Here is a 22,673-nt window from a genome sequence, read left to right as displayed (position 1 = left end):
GAAAAAGAAATTTCATCCCGTTTTTCCGCACTTTTTTATATTTTCCAGCTTTGGTTTCAATGCAAAGTGTCATTTCCATATTATTAAGGCAAGAAAAAAATCGTTTATCCATTTAATCAAGTACTAAGATAGAGGGTGTTAGCTTTTCCTCAATCTCTTGGTATTTAATAACTTGGGCTAACTATTTGCTTTTACCTTTATAGTGGAACATCGTGCTGAAACCGTGGTCCGAAAAAAAAGCTTGGAATTTATGTTAAATTTCTTTTCCATGCATTCGAGTACAGACCAGCGTACGCAAGGACTTGAATGAGTACACAAATGATTGAAAGGATTGCCGCGGTGGTTACCATTTCAACCGAATTCTAAGGGTCCACAATGAATATCATTGAAAGGAAAATCCTGAAATGAATACAACATCAAGTACCCACGTACCTCGATGAATAATCGAGTCTGAAACCAAGTTTCTGGGTATTCATTGTAAACGTTCGAGTACTTACTTAGTCATTTCATTACTCAGAATTCATTCAGGTAATCGTATAGTCATTTGATTTCTCAACTAATAACATGAGCATTTAATTATCATTTGATTCCTTAAGTTACAATAACTGATTACTTTTCGCGCTCCCATAGTGTACAGTCTTCAGTAAATCCCCTCTAAATGAAACCTCTCTTCCCAAAACTTTCAGGATGCATCCTTGCGTCTCCCCGATGTGAAATTGATTTTGGAAAGGCGAAATTTTTATTTTCGTCCTCAAGCGTCGTTCAAGCGAAGAGGCGATCACTGTATGCGAGTATTCGTTTGCAAAATAAACGTGTGTGCTGAATCGGTTAAGCTCTCCCTTTCATTTCCTTGAGTGATCAAAACTTCTCGCAGGAGTGAAAAAAAATATTTTCTCTTTTCTTTTGTTCCAAGTCCTTAGTGTTTCTCCAATTTATTTGCTTCTTCACGTGAAAATTATGCGTTAGGAGGTTTCACGTTCCAAATTACTAAACGTAATGTAAAATTTGACTGTTGAGATTAATTGTTTCAGTAAATTTTAATTGCTCATCTTCGTCCAACCTTAATTATTTAATGGCCTTAAAAGTTCAGAGTATGAAATTAAATGTCGAAAAGGCTGGATACCCAAGAAAATGGTTTTCATGGCTACTGTAAATTGCATCCAAAATAATGTTTGCGTTGCCATAGCTCGGTAACTAAGGAGTTATGACCCCATGTTTATGGACAAAAAATGCTTAAAATTATCTCCCATATCATCTCCTGAAGTACTGTAGATTCCCCCTGAAACACCTTCTATACAAAGAAATCGATTGCATCGATTTATTATTTATGTCTCGAAAGTTCTGAAAAAATGATGCAATCGATTTCTTTGCCGGTTTTAAAACTGCAACTGCCATCTTTAAATTAATTTGTTGAGCATGTACGGCAAATGCTTCAATCGATATTTTTTGGCAGCGTGGTAATCACTCTTGATTCAATATTTTGCGAAAATTTCTTTCCTCGTTTGCGCCAATTTATCGTATGGTAGAGTTTTTCTCCATTTTTTGCTCTTTGCTCTCACAGGTCTTATCCTTGTCTCTGGACTTCTGATGCTGGCGTCCCTTGCCATGTTTTCTTTCCCAAAAAAGCTGACGGCGTCACATCTGGCTCCAAATCTAGCCCCCCCTCCGCAGACTGCCAAGCAGAAAAACCCCAGTTTAAGAGGTAGGTACCTACTTTAATACTATTTTTAATTTAATATCCTACACCATGTTTCAGATAGAAATAATTTTTAAACTCATTAATCAATTCATCCATTTGCAAATTAAAATAATATGAGGAAAGGAAAATTCTCAGAACTTTTATTCATATATAACTTTCTGCAAAAACACACTGTTGATAAATAGAAAAATGATTTCAAATGCAAGTGCGTACATAATTTAAAGAGAAAGAACATATAAGACATGTAAAAATAATTGACATAACATGATGGAGACAAATAAAAATTTTAAACTCATATTGAACAAGTTTACTCACTTCAGCTCATGTATTTACCTATTTTGTGTTCTATCAATGAAAAAAACACGTGTTAATCCACTGTAATTAATTTGTGAAAACTCTTTGTGAGGGACATAATTATTAATTGATTCCACAATCCATAAAAATCTTCATATATTTTAGTAAACTCGCGCAGCTGCTCAGTAAATATCGTAGTTAGTCGAAAAAATGAAAATATTCCAATAATGCTTTTAATATTGAAAGGTGCATGTTTTTTCGTTTGCCATTTTTAAAGCAAATACTTAATGATTGGAAGGTATGAAAATTGAGTAAAAATAGGGTCGTTTCCTGTTGTTTTTTTATTGCCTAAATCGAAAGATTATTACTCCTGGAGTACGCATTTCACGCTTTTAGATTTTTAAATGACGATATCTATTTTTCGCAATTAAATGAAAAGTGAAAATTTTCAAGCCCGCGAAAACGCGACGGCTAAGTGTGAACGCTGGGAAAATCCCGTGTGACGTCATTCTGGTTCCTGCTGTCGGCGTGTGAGGTGACCTTGGGGCGAGGCTTTGAGCGCTGATACGATGCAGGCTGCTAGCAGGTAGCAGAGTACCCTGCTAGTAGGTAGCGCTTGGCTTAAATAAGGATTATTATTACCCTATCAAATGAAGGAAACTTTCCGACCTTAGGCAGTTTTAATAGGTGATTAATAAGAGATGTTTCCCTGAGCTCTGTGCCTCATGCATGCATTGGTAATCTCAGACGATGTACTCGTATAGGAACTAGGTCCCTGTGACGTCGCGTGGAGTGGCATCGCATGGGCGCCAGTCTGGCCTTTTTCAAATGCAGTTAAAATTGACATTTGTAACTCCTCTAAACTGGGATTTCTAAATCCAAGTAATTTGTATATTATGAATACACTAATGGTGGGTAAAGAATCGCAATCAATGCCTTTCGCTTTTTTTATGAAGGAAACTACCCTATTTGGGTATTTATTCTAATTCTTCCTCTTTCGCGCCCAGACTTCCCGAAGGCGGTGAAGAAGCTGCTGCGCAACGAAATTTTAATATTCCGGACTGCAAGCAGTGTGCTGCATTTGCTTCCCATCGCCGGCATCTACACGTTCCTCCCGAAGTATCTCGAGAGCCAGTTTCGTCTTGCCGCCCACAAAGCCAACATGATTGCAGGTTTGTATGGAAGTGTAGCATTATTCTTTTCAGGTTGGCTGCATCCATCTGTGTTTTTCTGCTGTAGTTTTCCCTTCCACTCAGTGACGCAACAATGGGGGAATGAGGGGATAGACCCCCCCCCCCCTTTAAAGCCTCAGAGAAATAAAAATAATACTTAAAAATATCGTCTAGTTTTGACGTATAATAGCTGCATCGCCTTAAAGTTATATTTTGTGTCAAAATAAAAGTGCCAAAATTATGTCAAATGTATTTCCAGGCGTGTCATTTTTCAAAAATTTTTCCGGAAAGCCCGTGGGGGAGGTCATCACCCCTATTCCCTTAACCCCCCCAATGCAAATTCTTAGGTACGCCTCTGGTTCTCCTGTTCCTCGGCAACTTACTCTTTGTAAGTACATGCTTAAATTCGATGAGTTGCTTACCATTAGCTATTAATCTTTCAATTTTTTTATTCAGCCGATAGTAGTTATCAAAAGATTTTTCCCTGAGATGTTCGATGCCTTAATGAGGAGAATTATAAAATTTAATTCCGCCATGCTTAATACTAGAAGAGGGTGACGTACTACAACCCGAGTACCCTAAATGGTAACTTCAAACTTACATTCCTTTTACTAGTAATTTGATTTGTGAAAATAGTTATGATAAAATATTTTTATTGCACTTTATTTTTTGTAAAATTTGGCCTTATTGCATCTGCCTTCATGATTTATTTTTAGGTGTTGGTGGCATCCTGGTCATGGGTGTTGGAATCATCATCAGTGGAGTGTTTATTCTCAAAGTGAAACCCAATGCAAGGTTCATTGCAGCATGGATTGCTTTAACTGCAGTGATTTATGCACTTGGTAAGAAACTTTTTCTTCGTCTTATGATTTCTTGGACTCAGCCGATTTCTGGCGACCATAGATTCAACTACAGTGGACAGCTGCTTTGCGATGGGTTCCACTGAAAATCGATTCGGAATATGATGTTGGCTGATTTTGTATGCTCTTTTTAAAATTCTGTTTACGCTAAGGTATAATGATTCCACTCGCGCACTGTCATCATTTACGTAATAACGTCTCATTACCCCTTTTTTGCTTGCGAAACGCATATCAATATTGACATGTGCTGATGCTCTTGAAAATGGTTCCTAGTCTGGAAATAATGCACATTCAATTCTAGTTATGATTGGTCCTCCATGACTTAATGAATTAATTAATATTACAAAGAATTACAAAAAGAAAATGAATTAATATTACAAAGTTATGGTATACTCTACTTGCCGTGGGTTTTTGTGCATAATAATTTATCTTGTTGCCCAAATTGTGCATTGAGTGCACATCATTTGGTTGATACTCTCTGAAAAATTAGGATTAACTCTTCATGTAATTATTTTTGTATTTATTTGTTGTAAAGTTAATTATGCCTCTTTTCTTTCTCAGGAATGGGTGTGTTGATGTTGATTGGTTGCCCTATGGATGACTTTGCGGGACTGAAGCTTGAGAGAGGGTAAGGATTGCATTTCTATCTGAACAGTGAGAATTTTCATTTCTCCTCGAAGTAACTATTACTCATCGGGGTGGCTTTTTTCATGTTATTGGTTCAAGGCCGTTTTACACGGGGCACGTCATTACGCAGGTTAGCACCGAAAAAATGTTGATATGGCGAGAATGTGAGCTTGGAATTAGAGCCATTTCAAGGGCTATTTTGCCGTCTCGCATCCACACATTCTCGAATGCGTTGTAGCAATTCACCGCTTTACACGACGCAATTTTGATTGCGCCTTCGTACATAAGTCAGATTGCACAATGACGTGCCCCATGTAATACGGTCTTAACACGTTTTAATTAAAAATTTGACCATTTATTTTTAAAAATGGTTTATTAACATAGGGTGTAGTTACATATAAATGAAAGTCAGATTTGGGTAAATAGCTCAAGAAGCGCGAACTACAGGTACCCATGACGTCATTCTCTAAATAATGTAATTCGTTATACGTCAGTGGCGCAGCGAGGGGGGGGGTTTTGGGGGATAAAATCCCCCAAGAACTCAGGGAAATTTTAAAATTTAATCCATTTTACTTTATTGAATAAATATATCAATTATAGAATAGTGTAGATATTAATAAAATATCCCTCAGAAAGCCATAAAATTCACTATTTTGAACCATTAATCTTAAAAAATTTCTCGGGGAGGGCTCCCGCACCTTCCCAGTATATGTTGCTCCTAAAACCGCCTCAGCCTTAATAGGGTGGTTTCCTATTATTTTTTATTGCCTAAATCGAAAGATTATTACTCCTGGAGTACGCATTCCACGCTTTTAGAGTTTTAAATCACGATATCTATTTTTCGCGATTAAATGAAAATTGAAAATTTTCAAGCGCGCTAAAACGCGACGGCTAAGTGTGAGCGCTGGGAAAAGTCCGTGTGACGTCATTCTGGTTCCCGCTGCCGCCGTGTGAAGTGACCTTGGGGCGAGGATATGTGCACCGCTGCGATGAAGGCTGCTAGCAGGTAGCAGTGTACCCTGCTAGCAGGTAGCGCTTGGCTTAAGGATTATTAATATCTTATCAAACGAAGGAAACTTTCCAACCTTAGGCAATTTCAATAAGTGATTATTAAGAAACGTTTCCCTGAGTTATGTGCCTCATGCATGCATTGGTAACATCCGACGATGTAAAACTCCTATCTACTCGTGTAGAAACTAAGTCCCTGTGATGTCACGTGGAGTGGCATCGCATGGGCGCCAATCTGGCCCTTTTCAAATGAGGATAAAAATGGACCATTGCCATTCGTCTAAACTGGGATTTCTAAAACCAAATAATTTGTATATTATGAATACACTAATCGGTAACGAATCGCAATCAATGCCTTCCGTTTTCTTTGATGAAGGAAACTACCCTATTCCTAGCTGCGCGCCTTGCTCTACGTTTCCTGGTACCCATGCCGAGCATTCTTCCAGGTCTTTATTCAGTGATACAAGTACGAATCATGATGGCGGGATGGTTTCTCAAGCTAGGGTAAAGAAAGATTTTTGATTGAATTCCGTATTAAGGAAACGATGTTTTTCAGCGAAAATAATTCATTCAAACAAATATTTTCCCAAATCGCGATCTACAAACACATCCCATTAAAGTCAAAATTTTAAAATAGATGTTTCAATATCGACTAACCTATTTTGATCAAAATATGCTCAACACCACGGATGTTATAATTCATCAATCAACACCATCCTGAGCACAGCAGCGGATACAGAAAAAACTCAAGGGGAGGGGCGCAAAAGATACCTTGAGCTACTTACCTTTACTTTATCGTAATGCAAAAATAGGCACATGCAAATTTTAATAAATTATTTATTTAAACTGATTATACTAGACAATGCCATCTTACGATTTAAAAACAAATACAATCGTGGTTCTACCATGTTAGGCGATGCGGGTGGCCCCGCAATGGGGGTCGCGCTAAGTAAGAGTACGCGTAAGTACGAATCCCCACTCTTGACTCGACAAATAAACGTTGCTTAAATCCGATGATAGAATTTCATAGTCAGAGTGATCACTAAGTGATCATATGAGTTTCTTATACTGATAACTTGGGTCGCACGGATTAAAATGTTCACCATTCATATTCCACATAATTTTCTAATATTATTTATGGCGTTATTTATACCTTGCAGTATGCAGCGATGGATATAGCAACGAAATCACCTTTATTAGACTCATGCTTCAGAATGCTAAAGAAAAGTTTTTGTCGATATCTAGGAGAAATAAGATCAATATCATGAAGGGATTCAGAAGAGAAATATTTTTACCCGTGCGCAACAAGTATATTAAAACTGTTTACTATTATTTCGTAACTGTTTTCACTTGATTTGCAATGGGCAGTCGGGGATTTCCGATCGAGGTGTCTAACGGAGCAAAAGCTGAGCGAAGCTCTCACGCACGCTTTCACACACAAAGAAACTGGGTGCATCAAGTCGTTGAGTTCCCCTATTCTTCTCGTCCTAAGACTCAAGGTCGAACTGTTCGAGTCCCGAAGGAGGGTTGGGAAGTCGGTAGGCTGGAGTGGGGGGTAGCGCGACTACGAAATAAATTCTTGGCGTTGAAACACGCCAAAAACGCGCAACATGGTACCGCTTTCACGGTACAACAGCGTAACTACGTTAACGTGTATTTTGCTAGTATTCAGTTGCCCAGTTGCGCAGCGAGGGCGGGTTTTGGGGGATAAAATCCCCCCAGAACTCAGAGAAATTTTAAAATTTAATCCATTTTACTTAACTGAATAAATATTACGTATAGTAGGGGAGAGTGGGGCAAAACCGACCAGGCGGGTCAAACCGACCCCTTTAATATTTCCTAGTAGGTGATGATTTCCACCGGCAAAACTATGAACTAGTTAAAGAGGCCGCCATTTCGAGCAGATCGAGCTTGGTTTCGTTGGCATGCTTGACGATGTTGGAGTTATGTTGAGTTCTGAAGTTTTAACCAGTTTATTTTACAACTTTAATGTCATATTTATTTTGATTTGAGAAGTGTAACCACAATATGGTTTACCGAAGGTGAGTACATGTGTTTATTTACTGTGTTTACTTATATTTTAACGTACGAGTAGCTTAGCTAATGATTTTGGATCACCTCAAATTGCCATATTTGTTTTACTGTGTACCTAGGGGCAAAACCGTCAACAGAAAGTGGGGCAGAACCGACCGGGGTCGGTTTTGCCCCACGATGTTTCAACTTATCAGCTGTGCTTTACTATACCTAATAAAATAATAGAACCCAATTTATTAAGTACTAGCTGTACCCGTTGCGGCTTTGCCCGCATTAAATTGAGTTTTTAAACTGCAATATTACATTTCACCCAAACTAATCTTGCCACCTCCACAAGAAAAGGAGAGAGTTAAAAAGAAAGGAGGAAGAAAACCTGGAAAGACAGCCATACTTATATCGTCACCTTATAAAGTAGAACTGGAGGAAGACGAGAAAAAAGGAAGAAAAGAATATTAAAAAAGAAAGAATGAAAGCTAAAAATAAAGGAACAGTGGCGAAGAATGATACAAATAAAAATCCTAAAAGAAAGCTTGCTTTCCAAGCCACAGCCCCCCAAATATACAAAGTGAAGTCGAAGAAAATGAAAACCAACCAGTGTTTAAACTGTAAAGGATGGGCTCATTAGGCGTGCGCTAATTGTGAAGAAGAAGATGAAAATTTCATATGCGACTTCTGTTCCTAAAATGCAACTCTAAACTCACACAAGTGTTATTTTTTATTTTTCATTAATAAATATTGCTGTACATTGTAAAGACAGTGAGTTTTGTGATATAAATTTCCAAAAATAGCATTATAAACTTTTTATAATGTAAAATATATGGGTGTCGGTTTTGCCCCACAAGAGGGGCAAAATCGTCATTTTGTCAGTACATATTGGAAAAAAAAATTCATATAAATTCAACCTGTATCAGTAAAGAATAATGCATCAGTATTTTATTTCTTTAAATAGTAAACGTTGCAATTACGCTAATTTTGTGCAAATATTTGTACCAGAAAGCCAAATATCTCATGAAAAAACTTAGCAGGTCGGTTTTGCCCCACTCTACCCTATAGTGTAAGGATTAATAAAATATCCCTCAGAAAGCCGTAAAACTCACCATTTTGACCCATTTATCTTAAAAAATTTCTGGGGGAGGGAACCTGCACCTCCAGTATTCCATACCCCCAATATTAGTTGCTCCTAAAACCCCCCAACCTTAGTTCCTAGCTGCGTGCCAGCCTCGGTGGCAATGAGGTAAAGTTCTTCAATCAGATTTTTTATGCCTGAAATCACTGACAGTGGATGCGATGTTTTTATTAACATTATTGTCTCGGTGGATATCAGTGGTGTAACTACAGGGTGGGGATGAGGGGATAGATACCCCCCCCCCCAAAGCCTCAGAGACATTAAAAAAAAAAATTTTAAGCTATTGTCTAGTTTTGACAGATAATAACTGCATCTGCTTAAAGTTAAATTTTTTGTGCCGAAATGATGTAAAACATATTTCCAGTTTAGTTATTTTTCAAAAATTTTCCCGCACCCTGTTTACCTGGGGGGTGGGTCGCCTCCCCATGTCATCCCATCCCCCCAAAGCATATTCTTACTTATGCCACCGGTGAATACTGTAAACTGCATGCCAAATTGAAGGTCATACATTCGAGTACCACATAGGGGGTTGGTCCCTGTCCTGGGCATAGTAATAATAATCTTTATTAACCAGAGACCATATTTTACTTGGCATGGGAGTCATACAGGGTATATTCTTCAATAGAATAATACAATTTTGTTTAGAAATGTTTGTGTTAAAGGATTCTTTCGTCTTCTCAATGAAACAATAATATTATTGCAAGCTAGTGTAGAAAAATAGTACAAAAGATGAAGTTTACCATGAAAATATTTAAAACAAATGTGCATGGCATAGACGTTTGTGTTATGCATTGTTATTGTTGTTGTAGAGGCCTTTATGCGCTGTCCACTGGGAAGTTAGAAATAAAGAAATAAATGAGTAAATAAAGAAAGGAAGGACGCTTAGACAAAAAATGAATCACATTCAATTTTTAAAAATTCAGCTCTCCTTCCACGCTTGGCTATTTCCCGTAAAAAATTATTTTAAAAATTTACCTAACATTTGTAATTTTTTTAATAAGTTTTTGACTATGGCATGAGATTTTTTCCCATTCATTGCAGAGATTAGTCGTTTATCTAATAGCTTAAAACAGTGGTGTAGCCAGGAATTTCGTTTATGGGGGTCCAAAACCAGGGAAGAAAATAAAAAAATATAGGGTAGAGTGGAGGGTTTTAAACTAATTTTAGCACTTTTAATTATTGAAAAAACTTCATTTTTTAAGAAATCTTTTGCTAATTCATGACTTTTCAAATTTTTGTTTTATTTTATGAAGCAAAGTATCTATGTTTTTATATTTCCCGGGGAGGGTGTGGGCCCCCTGAACCCCCCCTTGCTATGCAACTGGCTTAAAACATTTCAACTGCTTGGTGTGAACAGTAAGGTGGTAATTGTGGTGAAAATAGAATCTGCAGTGGTGTTTAAAAGCTTGGTCTTCAGGGCGCTTAATGTGCATGTATCATAAAATCTTACTGCATTCTAATTGTAAGTGTATTTTTTTCAGAGCTATGGTTAAATTTGAACCTCTGTGTAACAACACATGTAGCTGTGATGCAGTCCCATTCAGCCCTATCTGTGGTTATGACGGAAAAACATACTACTCATCTTGCCATGCTGGCTGCAGAAACCGTACATTTGTGGATGGAAAGCACATAGAGGTACAGTATCATTTATTCATTATTATTTCTAAAAGGTCTATTTTTCCTTTCCTGGGCTTTATAATAAGGTATTTTAATGCATTATCCGTAAAGCACTTCTGTGAACATGTTCTTGATCTTAAACATCCAGGAGAGCACATCAGGGGATCGGGTTGGTGTGGTTGCTAGAGTGTTGGCTTCCCACCCGGTGGGCCCGCGTTCAAATCCCGGCAGTGGCAGAGAATTTTCAGAGACTGCCCGATCCCTGCTCGAGTGTTGTGTGGAGGACATTTCAAGCGCAACACTCTGTCCGTCGGATGGGACGTTAAGCCGTGGTCCCCTTGGTGCCTTTCGTTAAGAGCAGGCTAATGCCGATGCCAGGTTTCTCTCCACCCTTCCTTACCTACCCCTTCCCTCATGGCACAAATGACCTCAGCTGTCGGTCGCCTCCTCCAAATACCATACCATACCAGAACACATCATATGGCATGCGAAGTTACTTTCATTGTATGTATTTGTTGTAAAATAAGTTGTGAGCGGAAAAATTTGATGAAAATTGAGACTGTGTAATACTTTTCACACTTAGCATGCCATTGGCTATAAAATATTCCATATTTTTACGGTGATACCCATTTTGGAAATCTTACTCAAAGTGTTTACAACTGGGAGGAAATGGGTTAAAGAGTCATGTTGAATTGATAAGTTACATGGAAACAATTTGGCTTGAATTTTTTTATGAAATAACCTGTCCTGGGTAACAGTTTGTCAGGATCCTTCATGGTCTCTATGATATTATGTATAAGATTACTATAAGTTATTTTAGAAAAATAGGAAAAAAAATTAAGTAACGATAAAAATATTTTAAGCTAAATATTATTCTCATCACTTTCCGATTTCCTGTATGCAAGTTGTAGTCTGATGGTTGCATATGACTTTGCAGGGCATTAAGCATATGCTATTAGTATTTTTAGGTTTCATTTACATATGAATATTCTATTTAAGCTTAAAATGAAGTAGTTTCTCAGTCATGCTTGTATTTCCTCCTGGTGAATGACGATAATCTATGGCATTCTCAATAAAATTCTATAGCGATGCATTTCCTAGAATTTACACCTTTTCTTATTTTGCCTGTCCATTCTCCTAATTCTTTTATCTCACCCATTTTTTGTTTTCCCATGAATAAAATTTATTTAAATTGATGGATTTATTCACTTTCTTACACCCTTTGCGCTAAAAAAGAAAAAATATTTATTTTTTCTTGATAAATCATATGAGTACATTATATAACAAGGTTTAAAGACCAGATTGAAATTCTAGCTCTCATGACCATTGTTTTACTTTCAGTATTCTGACTGCTTTTGCATGGATCCATCATCCTCTGCTGCAATCGGATTAAATGGACTTCCAAAGAAACCAATGACTGCCTCTCAAGGCTATTGTGATTTAGAGTGCTCCAACTTTGTGTGGTATATGCTTCTATTCTCAGTATTTGTATTCATTCATTCCACCTCCGAAGTTGGTTCGATGCTGCTAATACTTCGCTGTGTCGACCCTCAGGACAAAGCTATGGCTTTGGGTCTCATCCAGTTTGCGATTGGTCTATTTGGTAAGTACTTGACATATTTGTCTGAATAAATACATATTTTTTTCACTTGACTCCTTAATTGGAATTAATTTCGTTAACATTTTCAGAGAGGTTCAGATGTGTTGAAATGTCGAACCATGATCCTCATTTGTAATGAGGCCGAGCCCCCTGGGTGTCACCTCTCTTATATTCGCCCTGAACTAGCGTGAGCGAATCCAAGCATTAATTTGGCCCTAAATCAAAATGTAATCTTGTTATGAAACACAATAGGGTGGTTTCCTGTTATTTTTTTATTGCCTAAGTCGAAAGATTATTACACCTGGAGTACGTATTTCACGCATTTAGATTTTTAAATGATGATATCTATTTTTTGCGATTAAATGAAAAGTGAAAATTTTCAAGCGCGCGAAAACGCGACGCGTAAGTATGAATGCCGGGAAATCTCTCCGTGAGACTTATTTCTGGTTCCCACTGCCCCCCTGTGAGGTGACCTTGAGGCGAGGCTTAGCGCTGATACGACGCAAGCTGCTAGCGGGTAGCTGAGTACCCTGCTGGCTGGTAGCGCTTGGCTTAAATAAGGATTATTAATACCTTATCAAATGAAGAAAACTTTCTGACCTTAGCCAGTTTTAATAAGTGATTATTAAGACATGTTTCCCTGAGCTCTACGCCTCATGCATGCATTGGTAACCTCAGACGATGAATAACTCCTATCTTCTCCTATAGAAACTAGGTCCCTGTGACGTCACGTGGAGTGGCATCGCATGGACGCCAATCTGGCCGTTTTCAAATGAGGATAAAAATAGACCATTGCCATTCGTCTAAACCGGTATTTCTAAAACGAAATAATTTGTATATTTTGAATACACTAATGGTGGGTAACGAATTGCAATCAATGCTTTTTGTTTTCTTTGATGAAGGAAACTACCCTATTTCACCTCTCAGGATACTTCAGGAATACTCATCAAGTTTATTTCATTTAGGGTAATTTGTCCCTATAGGTTTGCCTACTCCTATCTCTTGTGTACTCACAGGCTCTTACTGCTCAGAGATTACTTAAGATAATGGATCGATAATAGTAGGGGGGATCAATATCAATGTACTGTTAGGACAACTCATTTTAAATTTGGGCAGCCAATTATTTTTTGTATTAAAATATGCATGAATAGTATGAAATATATAAGCTGGAATATCCACAGCAATTCCCGCATGCATTGTTTATTAAACTAATTCAGGCTACAATTCTCTATGTTTTTCATATTCCTCATATGAGGTATGCCCCCTCCTCATAAAGGCCCCTAGTTTACATGGTCCTTGTCTATTATGATTGCTTTCAGTGAGTTATTGTTTTCTGCATTCTGGGTTTTCCTGAAAACCTCTACCATCCACGTTTGTAACCTAAAGTCAGCTACCATATTCCTGTGTGTGAAATCTGTTTAAGGCCTGTTTTGGACTAAAAAAAAGTTAGACCTTATTTGGAAGACGTTTAGAGCACCACATCCCACATTCACTGTGTTAAACATTTAGATATTTTTAAATACCTATTCTGTAGTGTTCCACTTTGGACTTACTTAGTGGGGCTACAGAGGTACACTTTGGGGCCTCAGAAAATTCTCTTTTTTCTGGTTGCTACTTTTTCTTGAACCTCTTTTCAACTTAAGAAATTCTAAGAGTACATCTAGGGGCTCCTTTCACGTTCCTTAAATGTCAGGTCAGGACAGTGTGTCAGTACCAAGTTATTTTTTCATTTAAAGTCATAATGAAAACATATTTACGACTTTAAATATTCCACTTGGTTTATGTTAATTATTGCTCTTCTTCCATAGGAAATGTCCCCTGCCCAATCGTGTATGGTGCTGTGGTGGATTCTGCATGTGTTGTATGGGATATGGCATGTGGAAAACAGGGGGCGTGCTGGCTGTATGATGTGGATGTCTTTCGGATGTTTTACCATGGTAATTTCATACATTATTTATGCTTCATTTTTTTTGTGTTATTTTGGCATTAACAACAGGAACTATTAAAAATTAATTTTTTGAAAAATTAGGCATATCTGGTTTCTGTAAATAATTTAAGTGTGTCGTATTTAACGTTACATATATGGAAATCCCTCAAAAGTGAAATAGCTTTGCCAAAGGGTTAAAAACTATTACAATTCTTGTTTATCATTCCCTTAAGCTTGATTATACTCCATTTTCTAAATATTTTACGAGTTGTGGATTTCCTGAGGAAATTCAAGACATTCAAAATATATTTATGCATACCTATTTTTACGATGCAGAGCTGCACAGAAAGATTTTTTTATCACAACCTTTGTTAAAATATCCAGCAATGGCAGTATTTGTTAAGAAAAATACTAGTTAAATGTGTTTGCGAGTGCATGCTCCATTGATTGAATTTATATCATACTGTCTGATAGGTGTTATTATTGTTGTTGTCTAGAAGGAAATATTTTTTCCAATAAAAAATTCCTCAAATCATAGATGAACCATATTCCATCGTAGGCCCTCTTTTGGAACTCTATGATAGATAGATATTCATGTATGTTGCATGCACCTTGATAGTTTCAGGATCAAATAATTTATTCCTCGCTATAACCAGAATGGAAATTATTATGAATGTAGGTCCTAATCAGATATTGTTGTTCATTTATAGGCACAACAGGGATAATTCTTCTCTGTGCCTTTTTTGTCGATCTCGTTGTGTGGTACAAAGCTGGTAGCATCACTTTTGCTGATGAAAATGTGCCTCCTCCACAAGAAGAGGAGGAACTTAATCCAATTGCTGCCGTGGAAGCTGGACATGAGGTGTTGCTAAAGAAAGCTCCATCAGACTCCTGTGTGTGATAATGAATGGTTGTCATGAACATTGGAGGTCAGAAAAAGATCTATAATTCACCCAGAGTGTAAGTACTGGGATTTTGAATTAATCCGAGCGTTGACAGCTAATCTTAAAAATTGTGCAAGTGCAAGTCAAAACAGTGATTGTGCCAGTCAGCTTCCTAAGATAAGCTGTTATAGTGCTCTTATCATCACATCAGCCAAAGAACTCAACCATTCCTTGCAGATTTGAGTGGTACACACATTTTATTCTCAAGGATTAGTTATCATCTCATCCCAAGGTGCTGTGCCATTTAGTACTACTCATGGCACTTGTAAACTGGGAATCCAGTTTTCAGCTCAAAGAAGAATATTGTTGGCAGTTCAATGTTTCACCCTGATTTGGTGAAGGAGGATCAAGAATCAGTGATGTGTGTCGAAACTGTATCGTCATTTATGCTGATTTATTCTAGTTCTTTGAAACTGCATCCCTACGACTTGTATTGGACGTAGAAAGTCTTCTTTTATATTTTCTATCAGAATTCTGGGAGACAAACACAATTTTCCTCATCCCCATGTCTTCTCCAGTTGATTTTGCTGTGTATTGGTCTTCTGGCTGTGTATTTGTTAGTATCAAATGAAAGATACTCCAGCAAAAATTGACTGAAGGGTGGTGTGGTTTCATGCATAGCCATTCACATCTGTCTTTTTCACCAGGTAATGACTGTGAATCATATATTGCAGCATGGTAATTCTCTCCTTAAGCCAGTCGTTTACCTCTGCAATGTAACCAGAAAATTAAATTGGTATAATTATATATCTAACAATAAGTTGAATGCTTTAGAGTTGTAATCTCTGCACAAACTTTTGGAGCTGTCTATAATTTATTGGCAACATCTTTGAAAAGATTGAATTGCCCATGAAATTTTTGAGTTGAAACTAAAAATTTGCAACTTAATTTTAATAAGTTACGAGTGCGTACGTTAAAACTTAATAGTTTCAATGGAAAGAGCCCTACCAATAACTTTGGACTACAAGGTTTATGCAGGACACACTTTTATGGATTACAAGCAGATTTACCTCCAATCTAGCATGAGCATTTTCAGATTTTAGGATTTTTTGGTTGAAATACTGAAGTAGGTAAAGAAAGCAAGGTAATCGATGGCTTACTTTATTCTTTAAGAAAGATGTCGTAAGTGTTTGAGTACATGTTATGAGAGTCTGTGTCCACTGGAAACAAGCATGGAACTTTATACAAACAACAGGAAAAATCATATTTATCAAAAAAGTGCTATTTGTAATAGATGGAAAATTTTATTTATATTTTGAACGCCATTTTAATCTTTTCATGGTAATTAATAATCCTCACAACATGCCGTAATTTTTTTATTATTATTCTAAATGTGGTGTGATATCACTCATTGGAGTCTTTCAGACTCATGGTGCTCTGATTTTTTTTAAATTATTTTCTCCCAGAATAATCATGCTTATTGGCTCAGGAAGATACCTCTTTCATTCTCCAAGCCAATATCGTTTGCATAGCTGCTCTTGGATCAAAAGATTACGGGTGAGAAATATTGAGGGCAAAAGTTTTTTTACATGATATCACAGACACATTTCATTTTTTCATCAGCATCATTTTTCTTAGCTTTAAGCTACCGCTACCATCGTGAGGATTTAAAACCAAAATTTTTAGCATCCTTATTTTGGTGAAATTTACTTTTATATAGATACCATTGTAAAAATATATTTGTAGCTGTTCATATTGTAAATATTTTACAGTTTCATCGTGTGATTAGGTCATCTACATATGCCATTGAGAAACCAAATATTAATTATTTTTACAGCCATATTTTTATTTGGGCACAGTCTACTAACTATAAGAATGATTTATTTGTGTATGAAAAATACAGGTCCATTGGTAAAATTGATTCGCAAAAAATATAAAATTAGAAAATAAGCAACAATTACTGTATCAGAAGATTTTATAATCACTGTTCATGAAAGGATAAGAAGTACTGCCTTTTATTCACTGGGGCAATGAAGCTGCATAATCAAGAAATTTTGCTTCAGGATAGCAGCTCTCCTAGCAGAACATTTTTATTCCTGGTTGATGTGAATTTATCACTTAAATGTTTCATCAAAGTAATTCTTATGCTAAATTTTTTTGTCAATATGTCATCATAGGAAGCTGAACAAATAATTCTACACTTGTCATATAGCAGTAATTGTGAGTCAATAGACTACCAAGGCATGCTTTCAATAGGAAACTATCGTATAGAAGGTGTAATGTATGAACATCAGATCAAGGTTATAATGCCTTTGATATAAATTTTTATTTATTCTTGCAAAAATTAAGAGCAACTGTGATGGAATATCTTTTTTTATTCATATAAGCAATAGTTTATTCTGATGAACTGGGAAGCTATTACGTGGTAAGAATATTCATAAGAATGGCAAACAATGCCCTTACTTAGTAAATTTTAACATTGCTATTTTTCTAGTTAATAACACTCCAAGTATTATATACTTTTTATCAACCGCCCTATTCTTTTAAGAGAATGAGTGTAATATATGAATTTTTTAACGATACCTTCTCTTAAAGTGAAGATATCTCTTGTCCCTCTTCGCTCAACAAAAGAATAAGAGGGCTTAATGTGTCTAGTGCAGTTCCTATTTTGTGACCTTAATGCATCCATGTGTTTAATGCTACTTCTCTCATTAATCATTCATTTCCTCATGTTGCGTGTGTTTCACATCCATCTCATAATTCAGAAATCTAAGCATATTCAATGATAAGAAAATATTATGGAGAGCAAACTAAGACATGGCTTTTGTGTAATTCTAACAAATGGGTGCTCTAAAATCATTGCATAAATTTTTTGGATGTAAGTATAATTATAATTTTGAACAAAAAGCCATCTTCTCCAATTTTTGTTACATTTTAGAACAACTCTCAATTCCTCGCAATTGTGAACAGTGGTTTGAAGTTTTCTTTGAAGCATTATGAAGTAATATATGTTGAATATATTTTAGTGTCGAATACATGGAAAATGTAATGGCTTAAGACTACATTTCTTAACTTATACGTGAAATTTATATATAAATTTATGAGGAATTATATTTATACATTGACAAAGACTGTCATTAGGTATGCTTATAGGACACTAGCAACAGAGCCGTTATTAATAGAGACAGAAGTAACTAGTCTCATCCACTTAGTGGAGTACAATGAATTATAATCAGCCTTTAGAGCTAATGCAGTGATTAAATATAACATATATTTTTACAATGAATTTGTAGATAAAATTGTAAATATAAACCAAATATACTAATTACAATTTGACAGTGCTTTACAGCATAAACAAGCCATATCACTCTGTTGGAGGAGATTTACTTGTAAATGAAATTATGAACTGGCCTAAATGTTCCCTGTGGCAATGGTTAGCGCAATGTAGAAGAAAATATTTTACTTATAATTTTTAATGATACCATAATCTGAAATGTGCTGTAAGTAAGTAATAGTGATATTTAGTATGAATAAATCTTATTTCCTTGTGTATTTGGGCCGTATATATTGAAAGATTCAATTATGTATGTTACCTATAACAAGAATAGGATTTTTATCAAATTTTGAATCATCAACTTTAATTGGATAATGTGTAAATATGCATGGAAAATGTGCATATTTTTAAATTTCCTGTTGCGTATTTGCTCTGCTCCTGTATTTATTAAAAAAAAACTTTTTTGTGAGTATATTGAGGAATTAATAATGCATACTCTACTTTTGATGAAATATTGATGTCAGAAGGTTGTACAAAATTGCTGCGGTTACTTTAAATCACAACTGACTCGCAATTATCCCATTGGATGCTTCAGAAAATTGTCACTGAAGTTTGTATTACTCATCATTTTAGTCCCCTTATATATAAGAGTTAACTTAAAAATTGAGTAAAGAATATTATCTTAGCATATGCATATACATATATTTTTTTTTGTCTCGTGAATTAGTAAGACTTTTTTAGCTTTTCACCATATTTTTGTGGAACATAATTCATGAGCTGGTTTCATTTTAGTATAAATGTAAAAATCTACATACATACCACCTAATATTTTTACATTGTCTTATCTTAGGAATTCCAAAATTTACTCTTGTTTATGATTGCTTTTATATCATACATCATACTTCTAATTTGTCAAGCACCCAATATGTGACTTATTATGTGCTTATATATTAGTGATATAGGTACTGAAGCAAGAAAGGAAAATACTTAATTTAGTAGCTTAAGTAACTATAATATTATTTTCATGGTACTCCGATCCATTTGTCAATCGCACAAAATATGAAATACAACAAATAATCATTTAATCTTACATCTTAGCAATATATGGTTGATAATTTTCAGTTTTGCATTAAAAAATCCTTTTGTTGAATTAAATTCACTTTCAATAATCAAAACCTCGCCATGCTATGGTAAACTGGCAATCAACCCAGACGGCACAGAACCCTCCGTATCTAATTCGTATGTACATAGTACCCATTGACTAAGGGGATACTATGCCGCTCCGTCGCTTTTCGTCAATGGATACATTCCATTCGCGGCCTGTCGACGAAGCGCGTACGCAGCATGTGAATGTCCGCTACTAAGCACGTACGATTGGATACAAAGCGCGCAGGAACACGGCACTCAGGCTAATCTCAATCGATTAGGTCGAAATTAGTTATATCGTAACTCGCACGATCGAAAAATGTATCGAACGCAACACAATCGATAACTACCGACCGTAGCGAGAACCTTGATACGAATCATTATGAATTGTAAGTTCTCAATAGGTAAATAACACCATATCATGAATTCTAATTACCATGAAAGACTCACGACCGACAAAGTTTTTGTCGGTTGTGAGTTTTTCATGGTAATTAGAATTCATGATATAGTATTATTTACCCATTGAGAACTTACAAAACTTACTCGGCCACTTAAATAACTCTGCGAAAAATGAGATTCTCACGGCTAATTCACGCATCCCCAGCATCCAGAATTCTTAAGTGGCTCGTACTTACATGGAAACCTTGAGATGTTAATGAGAGTAAATTCTTATTAATTTTGACACTAAATAAGACATCACATAGCCCACGAGCATTAAAAAGCTTACCCTAAAGCCTGACGAAATAAAAGTTTTAAATAAAAATTGCCGATGAAACAGGATTGCTGACACATCTGCTATTAGTATGATCGAATTCATCAAAATGCAAGCAAAAATTAACGTATAGTTCAGTCTCAGCTACTAAAACTTACCCATATCAGGCGCTAAAGTATTTGAAAAATTATTTGGGATGAGTAAAAGTCTCTAGGTCACTGCAGTAAATGTATCAACCTATTAAAAATATGAAAGTCCTGCCAAATCACCAGCATAAACACTTGTAAAATAAAACATGTTATCTCTTAGATCACACCTCCGATTTTATACTTACTTTGCATGTAGTCACCACCGCAAGAAATTTTAAAGAGGCAGGAAAGAAAAAACCCACAGAAATACAATACATATATTATGTATTTTCTATTGTCAACCACAATAATATTTCCAATTTTCTCTTCTATCCCACATCTAATTTAGCGAAACAATTACTCTTATTCTCTTTCGAATAGAAAATTATTTAAAAGAGGACTGGTCGATACATACAAACTATCGTCAATACTTTCTCCGATGAACGTCCACTATCACTGCACCAACTTGCACAAATCAAATCCACATCCACAAATATATATGTCACTTCTGCCACAATGTCTGTCTTCTTGGCGACAGGTAACAGTGAAGCAATGGTACCTTCCTCCAATCTGGGTAACTTCAATTCAGCAAGAATTTTCTCCTCGTCTTCTCGTCCAAGGCCACAGATTATTTTCTGATATCACAAGGTGCGATGTGAATCTCACACACCTAAAATTAATAAATAATAAAATACCATGTAACTTATTAGGTCAAATCATTTCCAATTTTTGGTATTTCTGCATGAGAAATCAAATTACTATAGGCTCGTAAATATAGTAAATATTTGTATGCCTGATATTTTTATTGTTTTAAACTATAGCATAAGATAATTTGAAATGATGAAAGCCGACGTGTAATACACCATAGGGCAAGCTAAGAAGCAATATTCGATCCTATAAACTTGGCAGCTTATTCCTAGTTTCTCCTTTAACCAGACGTTTACCGAATGAATTAATACAAAAAAGACAACTAAAATGCAAGAATTTTCAAAAGAATTGCTGCTACAATATTTTGAATCACCATTTTTAGTACTGAATAGTACTATAGTACTTCAGTACTGAATAGTTCGGGATGTTGATGCATCAACATCCCGAAGCCACTTCTAACTTAAAATTACATCCAAATAATTACAGCGAGAAAGAGTACATACCTCACAGTTTTTCGTGGGGGTGAAATGTTTTCTTCTTATCGCCCAAATGCACTTCTTCTTCAACTCAGGATCTTTTGGAAAGCTAAAAACTTGAGCCATGTCCCGGAGATTCCATTACATCCCGACATTACACACACGGAAGGCATTTTTAACAAAAATATCTCACAAACACGTTTCTGAAGCCCAGAGAATGAAATTAAAGAATAAGGGAAACTTCACCATTACCAGACACTATTTTTCACAAACTTAACCACAAAAATCCCTGAAATGTGGTGAGACGTGACGTAAACCATGCCATCCGATGCCATCTCCAACGGCTTGTGAAGGCATGTGATCTTTCTAGGAGGATATGGCACGATGGCACCACCCGCGAAAGAAAATAGTCCCAGACCGAATACAGTTTTATCGATGAGATACAATTTTATCGATGCATATGAATTTGCCAGTCCTCTTGCATCTTTTTTCGTCATTAAAGGAAATAAAGAAACAAAACCTTCTAAGTAACTTCCTAAGCGCGATTTTTGTATCTTGATTGTCCACCCTCGTATTTAGGTACGAAAACTTCCTGTGCCGTCTGGGAAGGCTCTTTGGCTCATTCATCACTTCCTTAAGAATGATATATGCATTTTTAACGAATGTCTGAGTAGATGGCATGCACTCTTGAAGGTTAACTTTTTTTATATTCCAAGTTATTAATATTTTATCTTCCTGAAAATTTTATTTTAAAGATTCTAAAAAAACTATATGTAAGTATGACCATGCTGAATACAAAAGTGCCAGTACATGATATTTTCAAGACACTATTACAGCCTCTTTTTCCCAAACAAAAAGTTTTACTTGCTTTTTGTGGTTTGATTGGGTTTTTTCAAACATCCTCGTTAATTGCGAGTCTATTGTGTATATGTTCTTTCATCAAATATCATTTGTTTCCAAACAGTGTGAACTGATATATGAACATTTTGTACATTATTTAGTACACATTTTCATACCATTCCTCCACTTTGTCTGTATGAAATTATTAAATATTTTGAAACATAAAAATATCTATGTTTTCTCAAATAATTTAACTTTTGAAGACTGAAATGAAAGTTGCATTTGTAAAAATATTGAAAGAGTCAGTTGATTTTTATCTTTGTAAATGTCCTGTTTTTAAATAAAATCTGTATTGATGTTTTGCAAATGGCTTTTCTCAGTTATTGCTTGACGGATTAGTGAGAGTACGCAGGAGCAACCCATATTCGTCGATCTATTTTTACTGATGAATACTGTTTCTTTGAAAACCTGGTGAGGTTTTCTACAGCTTCCAAGCTGTCATAAATAGACTTGCTGATCTTTGGAGTATGCATAATCATGTCATTCCAACAAAATTATGGAAGCTCCCAGGAACTTTATCCAGCAAGGCAATCAAGCAAGA

At 35.9% G+C, this 22,673-nt stretch overlaps 1 protein-coding gene across 2 annotated transcripts in view; it reads left to right on the top strand.

Moving 5' to 3' along the window:
• The window catches only part of LOC124153695 (solute carrier organic anion transporter family member 74D), a 345,215-nt gene extending 326,815 nt beyond the window's left edge, over nt 1–18,400 (top strand). For both annotated transcript variants that reach the window (XM_046527011.1, XM_046527010.1), the window contains 8 exons: nt 1,562–1,702; nt 3,001–3,165; nt 3,882–4,007; nt 4,587–4,653; nt 10,302–10,455; nt 11,779–12,040; nt 13,846–13,974; nt 14,675–18,400. In XM_046527011.1, the coding sequence (XP_046382967.1) occupies nt 1,562–1,702; nt 3,001–3,165; nt 3,882–4,007; nt 4,587–4,653; nt 10,302–10,455; nt 11,779–12,040; nt 13,846–13,974; nt 14,675–14,865 (1,235 nt within the window). In that variant the 3' untranslated portion in view covers nt 14,866–18,400. The remainder of the gene's footprint in view (nt 1–1,561; nt 1,703–3,000; nt 3,166–3,881; nt 4,008–4,586; nt 4,654–10,301; nt 10,456–11,778; nt 12,041–13,845; nt 13,975–14,674) is intronic.
• Nucleotides 18,401–22,673: the final 4,273 nt, after the last annotated feature.

The sequence above is a fragment of the Ischnura elegans genome, chromosome 2 (genome assembly GCF_921293095.1).
Source record: "Ischnura elegans chromosome 2, ioIscEleg1.1, whole genome shotgun sequence".
NCBI classification, from domain to species: Eukaryota; Metazoa; Arthropoda; class Insecta; order Odonata; family Coenagrionidae; genus Ischnura; species Ischnura elegans.
The sequence above is the reverse complement of the archived record's forward strand: the minus strand, read 5'-3'. Positions and strand labels throughout refer to the sequence as shown.